The 7428-nt window shown below is 41.6% G+C and overlaps 1 protein-coding gene across 1 annotated transcript; it reads right to left on the reverse strand.

Annotated features, from left to right (window-relative positions):
* Nucleotides 1-6814: 6814 nt before the first annotated feature.
* On the reverse strand, nucleotides 6815-7213 carry LOC147406179 (uncharacterized). Its single transcript, XM_086432510.1, has one exon. It carries the CDS (start codon nucleotides 7211-7213, stop codon nucleotides 6815-6817), a length of 399 nt encoding a protein of 132 aa, XP_086288636.1.
* Between the last annotated feature and the right edge of the window lie 215 nt (nucleotides 7214-7428).

The following is a 7428-nucleotide window of genomic DNA, read 5'->3' on the forward strand; positions in this document are numbered from 1 at the left end:
CATTTTACTTTGGGGTCCGGTGTAGTAACGGAGTATGGCTGGTCGAGACAGCCCTTGCGGATGCTTGATTCATCTTCAGTAGCTGGTTCTTCTTTGGACAGTCGGGTGAAGGAAGCTAATACTTCTGAAAGTGGTTCAGCTGAGGACCTTCCTAGTGGTAGTGGTGGGACAGGTAGACGTGGTAGCCGGGGTCAAGTAAATAGGGCCATAGGCGAGGACAGAGTGGGCCGTGATGTTCCCAGGGTGGAAACCCCTGAGGAGGAGAGTGAGAGGGTTCCAGATACCTCTCTTCTTCGTGGCCTAAGGAGGAATGTCTCTATGCTGGTCCGACTGGATATTCTTATTCCCTATCCTTCAACCAGTTCGGTGCTTTCTTACAAATACCGGCTCTCAGGGAAAATCGACCCTTGTTTTTGGCTATGGTGGAGAGGTGGTTTCCTGCGACACATTCATTTCATATGCCTGAAGTAGAGATAGGCATCAGGCTTTCGGACTTTGTGGCGATTACAGGCATTGCTATGGAAGGAGAGCCTCTGCCCTTAACTATGTTGACTGTACGGGAGGTGGGAGATTTGCTGGGCTTTACTAGAGTCCCCTCTTCCATGGTGGGGAAAATGGGCAGGATTGGTACTAAGGTGCTGATGGGGCTTTTATTGATTGAGGGAGAGAGTGAGGCCCCTCACACTTACTGAGAATGATCAGCCCGATTTGGAGACAGAGACTTTGACATCATCTTCCGTATTTGTTTCCTTCTTCTTATCGATAGCTATTTCTTTTTAGAGGACGATTCTTCCGTTTCTACCACCTTTCTCTCAATCATGCATGATATCAACCAAATTGGTGATTTCGACTGGGGGGCCTTATTTATGAGACCTTCTTACTGGTCTGGATCGAGTGGTGGAGGGCATTACTGCACCTCGTGGAGCTGGGATCTTCACACGCTTCTTTTGAAAGTTTGTTGAGGTAAAATAGATCTCAATTTCGTTTCTTCTCAGTTTCTTTCGCAATATCTCGTTCATTGTCTGATGCTTTATTTCTTTTCTCAGATTTTCGTTTATGTATATTTTCTTTTTTATCTGCCTACCCGTCGTCATCCTGACGAGGGTTATCTATTGGGCGCCTTCTAGGCTACTACAGATGTCAGGGCTATCAGGAGTTCTCAGGCCCACATTGATCGATGTCGTCTCCGAGACATGACTACTTGAACCTTTTCTTTCCATTCTTTTAAACTTGAACTTATCTGTTCCTACTATCTGACTATCTCTTTTGCAGATCTTTTCTGTCACTCTACGAGACCTTTTTCGCACAGTTAACTGGAGGTAGGAGGTGAGGAACACCTATAGGCGTAACACCAGGTGATAGTGCTACCCCTATTTTATCGGAGAGCAGAGGTACACATTTTATCTAGGGAAGCGCCTTTTTTTCCAGCATGATGGGAGTCTTCGCATTCTTGTCGCTCCATCTGAGCCTATTTCTAGGGCTATGATGGTGGATGAGTATCTTGCCCAGGCGAGGGGCGTAGATGCTACTGGACTGGTGAGGGACGGTGACTACCAAGCCTAGTTCCGAAAGGCCTCTATTGGATGCATCATGCCTGCAGTCACTACCCGAGCTGGGATCACAGAGATCGAAGGGGTCCTGCTACAGGAGCATGCTGTCACGGTGTGTATTATGCCATTGTCTCTTTTTCCTTAGAACTCTCTATTTTTTATCATTCTCAATTGGTCGATGTTTTTGCTTTCAGGCCGATGATCTTCGTCGTCTCCGAGAGGGTTACGATGTTATCGAGGCCCTAGCTGCAAGGGTCGTGGAGATGGAGAATAGGTGGAGGACCTCTAGAGTCAAAGTAAAGGAGCAGGCTGCTCAGGTTGAGAAGCATAAGGCTCGGCTAGAGGAGTAGGCGGCTAGGATTCAGGAGTTAGAGCTAGAAATAGCTCTGCGAGAGTCTCATCTTCAGGCTGAGATGGTGTGTTATTTATGTTTCCTTTCTCTTCCATTTCATAGATCGTATAAGTATTCTGTTTTGATTGATTCTCTTATGACACCGAGATGGAGCAAGCACCTATGCGCGTCCTCCGACACCCCACAGGGTAAGTATTTGTATTTTGATTGTTCATTTTCCTGCACATTCTGTATGTATATTAGCCTGTATTTTAATCTACTTTGTTTCTATCTTTTTAGGCCTCTCCCTCCACTGGTCCCTCTGTCCTAGGTGCTAATCTCGCAGGGACTACAAAGCAGGATGCTACCTTGGATGCGGAGCTCTTCTTCACAGATTCAGAGGGACGACTGCGGATGCACGGTCTACCTTCTTTCGAGGTGTCGGGTTCTGGTATAGTGGCTGGGTCTTCCTTTAGGGTGATTCTGGAAACTCAGAGTGCTTGGGATGATGCTCCCCATTCGATCTGATTATTGATGTACCTTGCAAATATGTAGACATTTTATATTAGTTTTTGGACATGTTTATGTAAACATTTTAACTTGTGTATATATATGCCTCATGTTTATCATTTCTCAGTATTTTATTGTTTCATTGTGATCATGTAATTGACTCGGGCCTCTTGGGAGTGATATCGATTATCGAGGCCTCATGAGTATTTGTGACTTACTAGAGTGGGCACAGGGTGTGATTGGGGTCCAAAAGACCCTTTTGAGAGCATTCTCTAGTGGTGTGAGCCGCTTTAGGAGGCCATGGGTCCTATGGTGAGAGACCCGAATAGTTGAGTGATGCGACGGGGCATGTGGCATTTAAAGGCTTAGTTCGATTCAATATGATCATGGTGAGTTCCCACGTGAGAGGTTTCGAGAGTTTTGATGGCGTTCATCGAGCAAGTGGGAGTCTCAATTATTTCCCATGTGACTTTAAGGTTTCGAGACATGAGAGGACCGTTACATGATCTTGAGTTTTCAAGAATTCAAATAATTCTGGGTCCCAAATTTAAAAATGTTTTGGTCCGTGTTTTCTACACGGATAGGCTTTACCAAGCTTTCATCCGTGCTAGGAGCACGGATAAGGCATTTTGGAATTCATCCGTGCCTTAAGCACGGATAAGCCACATTTTACTTTATCTGTACTTGTAACGCGAATGAGTTGGTCTTGATTTCATCCATTTTTTAGGTACGGATTAGTCAACTTTGACTTTATCCTTGTTTAAAACACAGACCAGTATGATTTACCCCATACTTTAAACCTGTTTCACCATTGATTTTGCCCTAACATTTCACTTTTCACGATTTTACTTTTCCCTTTCGCACTTTGGACAGATTTTTGCTCTCTTTCTTCCTCAAAGTTTCTTCTCAAGTCCCATGAAGGTGCCCTCTATTCTTCCCAACTTGAAAAGGTATGGCATTGTCGATCCTTTCTTGAGTAGTTGGATTGCTAGCATGGATAGTAATGAGAAAAATCAATGGTGTTTGAATAAGTTGGGATCTACTCTTTCCTTGCCAAAGGTCCTATTGCAATGGGGCTTGATCGAGGCAATGCTTCGGTATTGGATCCTTGACCTGAATCTCTTTCAATTTGGGGAACATGAAATGACTCCCACCATTGAGGAATTTGAAGTGTTATTGCGTGATGGGTATCGAAGCGAGACTTCCAAATTCTTGGGGATAAACCGTAATTTTTGAAGATTTCGGATGGTGGATCAGTTTTGAAGATAATATCCAAATTCTTTTTGGTTGAACGCCTCACGGATCCCTCGAAATCGTTGATTCACTTTAATTCACTCACTTTGATGTTGGTGAGTTAGCTCTTGTTTCCGAGTGGCGGAGACATAATGAACCTTTCTCTCATTCACGTGATTCAACAAGTCTGACATGGACGTCGGTTGGCACCAATGCTTTTAAGCGAGATGTTCTAATCTCTCATAGCTTATTCGTCCGGTCGTGATCTAACTTTTCAAAGATGTGCTCCACTCTTGCAGGTAAGTTCCAAACTTAGCTTAGATTTAAATTTTAAATTTATTAGTTGTTAAAGTTTTAAAATGCTTCTGTTGTTGTAGCTCTGGTTTATGGATCACATGGCTACAACTAAAGCTGTTAATTGCCCATTTTGCATTAATTTCGATCTTGTACTTATGAAGTCGAGACGAGTTGCTCCTTTCATCTCGGGTGGCAAAGAAGAGTGGTATTCCTTTATTGGCAACCTTTATGACGAAGAGGTGAGATGGGTCGGTGCCTTCCAACCTTGAGGGTCTCCAGTGATTACATTTGATGGTGCCCGTTTTCTCATTTTAATTAGTCTTCACGGGACAACTCATTATATACCACTTCGGGTTCTTCAATAATTTGGTTATGATTAGGGTGTGCTCATCCCCGAGAATTTCAATAAGTTGATTGGTCCTTTATCGACTGCACTTTTGAGTTGAGTCATAAAAGAATGGAGTCGAGTTGAGGTTTTGAGTCGATCCATCTTCGCAACACACCTGTTCCAGGCATACTTACATTGGATTTGAGAACTCGTCTTTGGAAGGCGATCGGTGTTGATAGTTCCCCTTACACGCCCTGGTACTTCATCCTTCTTTGATTATCAAGATCGAGTGGAGGAGTCTCATACTAATCATCGTCGAATTCAGACTATCTAGCTTAGATCCGATAAGAAAATACAGAAAGAGATTACTCGGCTGACATCAGAACTTGTCCAGTCGGGATCGAGTGATAGTGGTGAAATGGCTAGGCTTCGAGCTGAAGTTACTAAGTTGAGGGAGCGACTTGTCCAGTGTCCTCATTTTGATGACTTTGCAATATATTTGGTAAGTCGTGATGCTTCAGATGCCGAAAAAGTGATGTTGAGCCAAGCTACCCGAATCCGTGCTTTGGAGGAACGCCTTGACTCATTTTTCATTTCTTACCATGATGTTTGATCGACTGCGTTGTATTCTCACTTTTGTATTTTCTTGTCATTATCTGAATGTATGCAATACGTTGAAAGATTAATGCAAAGAAAATAGGTTTTGTACTTACTTAACCTCAAGTATATCTATTGTTCTTGAAAACATGAAGTTTTGTTAAATGCTAGATTTGTCGTCATTGGCCAAAATAGTAATTTTTTGAAATTTTATGAAATATTTTTATTAAATGAGTATAATAAATTCAGAGTTTGTAAAATCTTTGATTGTGACGATTTTGGTATTTTTTGCCAAACATAAGGGATACGAGTGTCAATTACTTTTTTGGTCCCTTTAGAGTCTTCTCCATTGCCCTGGTGTTTTGAGGATTGTTATCTACTCGGGCTACGGGTTTTCTTGGAAATATTTTACTGTTCAAAGTTTATACTCTTACAGGCCAAGAGTTTTATTTCTCTTTTCTCTTTATTCTTTTATTCTTTTATTATTATTTTTTTATTTATTTTTTTATTTATCCTTATTGCCCTTGGCGCCAGTTATGGTTTTCACGAGACCCGATTTCTATTTTTTTTTGCATCGAAGTCCTTTTTGGGATTTTCATCGTGCCGGTGGCTTCGATCTTGTCATAGCTTCATTCTTTTACTCATAGAGCCCTTTGGGATTTTCATTATGCCCTTTCAGATAATGCTTGTATTTTTTTGAATTTTTACATTAAAGTTCTTGCTCGGAGTCTTTGTGTCTTTGTGGTTTGGTGACTCAAGTTGAGCTGTGAGATCGGCGACTCTACTCTTGTAGTGGCACTCTTTCTTGAGTAATAGATCTATATTTCCTTCTCGAGTTTGCTGATGACTATTCGTGGTTCAACAACTCAAGTTGAGTAGCGAGATCGACTACTCTACACTTCAAGTACTATTTTTTTTCGAATATCCGACCTAGATTCCCTTCTCAAGTCTTCCAACGACTAACAAGACTTTGAGGTCCGGACTAAGTCGCAGGATCATTAGTGTTGCCATCGTCACTGTATTGCCCTAGTACATTCCCTGATCAAAAAGGACTTTTAGTGGGACGAAACGTTGGCTTAAGTTTATAGCTTAGGCTTATGGTAGTGGAAAGATACAAAAAATAAGGTTAAGGTTTGGATGTTTTTAGAGTAGTTTAGACATAGGGCTCATCTATTTTTGTTTCGAAAAGGTGATCTATGTCTCCTCCCAACATCTTTCGAACTTGTTTAGGCTGGAGAATTGGGTTGAGCCAAGATCAAGTACCCGATTTTTGACTTTTTTGATTTTTTTTTTTTGTATTTTTAGACATTCACAATTTATCCTCATGCGGGCCAGGAGTAATTTCATACTTTCTTCTTGAGTTTCTGATTTTCTTTTCCTTTTGTCTCTCCCTCTCCTTTTTTTTGTAATTGTTCACTTGCCCTAGTCTTAGGTTTATGAAATGAACGTGATGGCTCAAAAGGGTAGACTAGGGCTAGATTTGTTTGGGATAGCAAAGATGGCCTTTTTTCATCTCAGGGTCAGATCTTAAGCGTAGTACTTCTTAATAGTGTCAGCATTGATCGGTTGCAGGAAGACTTGTCTGTCCATATCTGTAAGGATCAGAGCTATTCCCGTCATTACCTTCTTCACGATAAATGGTCCCTCATAGTTTGGTTGAAACTTTCTCCTAGCGTCTTCTTGGATTGGCAAAATCTTTTTCAAAATAAGGTCTCCTGGTGAGAAATCTCTAGGCTTGACTTTTTTGTTGTAGGCTTGAGCTATTCGTCGTTGATAGATCTGTCCGTAGCAAATGGCTGCAAGACGATTCTCTTCGATTAAATTCAATTAATCAAACCGAGCTTGAATCCATTCAGTTTCATCTAACTCTGCTTCCTTAAAGATTCGAAGGGAATGGATCTTGACCTCGACGACTGCTTCCATTCCATTTACCAATGAATACGAAGTTACCCCAGTTGAAGTCCTGAACTAGGTTCGATAGGCGTGAAGCATAAAAGATAACATGTCGTGCCAATGTTTGTACGTAACTGCCATCTTCTCAATAATTCTCTTAATGTTCTTGTTGGCAGCCTTGACTGCTCGGTTCATCTTATGTCTGTAGGGTACAGAGTTGTGATGAGTGATCTGGAAGTCTTCACACATCCTAATCATATCCTTATTCTTGAAGTTTTTGGCATTATCAGTCACTAGTCCGCTGGAAAGCCCATATCTATAGATAATGTTGTTTTTGAAAAACTTCAGGACATTAGTTTTCATGACGTTGGTGTATGAAGCAGCTTCTACCCACTTGGTGAAGTAATCTATAGCAACTAGAATGAAGTAGTGCCCGTTTGCAGCTTTTGGAGATATTTGCCCTATGACGTCCATTCCCTAGAATGAGAAGGGCCAAAGGGTGATCATGTTATGTAGTTCTAAAAGTAGCGCATTGATCTTGTTAAAATAAATCTGGCAGAGATGATACTTATGAATGTGCTGATAGCAATCGTTTTCCATTATTGTCCAGTAATATCCCATTCTCATGATCTTTTTGGTAAGCATGTGACCATTCATGTGTGGTCCGCAGACTCCACCATGTAAAGTCT

The sequence above is a fragment of the Akebia trifoliata genome, chromosome 3 (assembly GCF_017979445.1).
Source record: "Akebia trifoliata isolate Shusen 1 chromosome 3, ASM1797944v1, whole genome shotgun sequence".
Lineage (NCBI taxonomy): Eukaryota > Viridiplantae > Streptophyta > Magnoliopsida > Ranunculales > Lardizabalaceae > Akebia > Akebia trifoliata.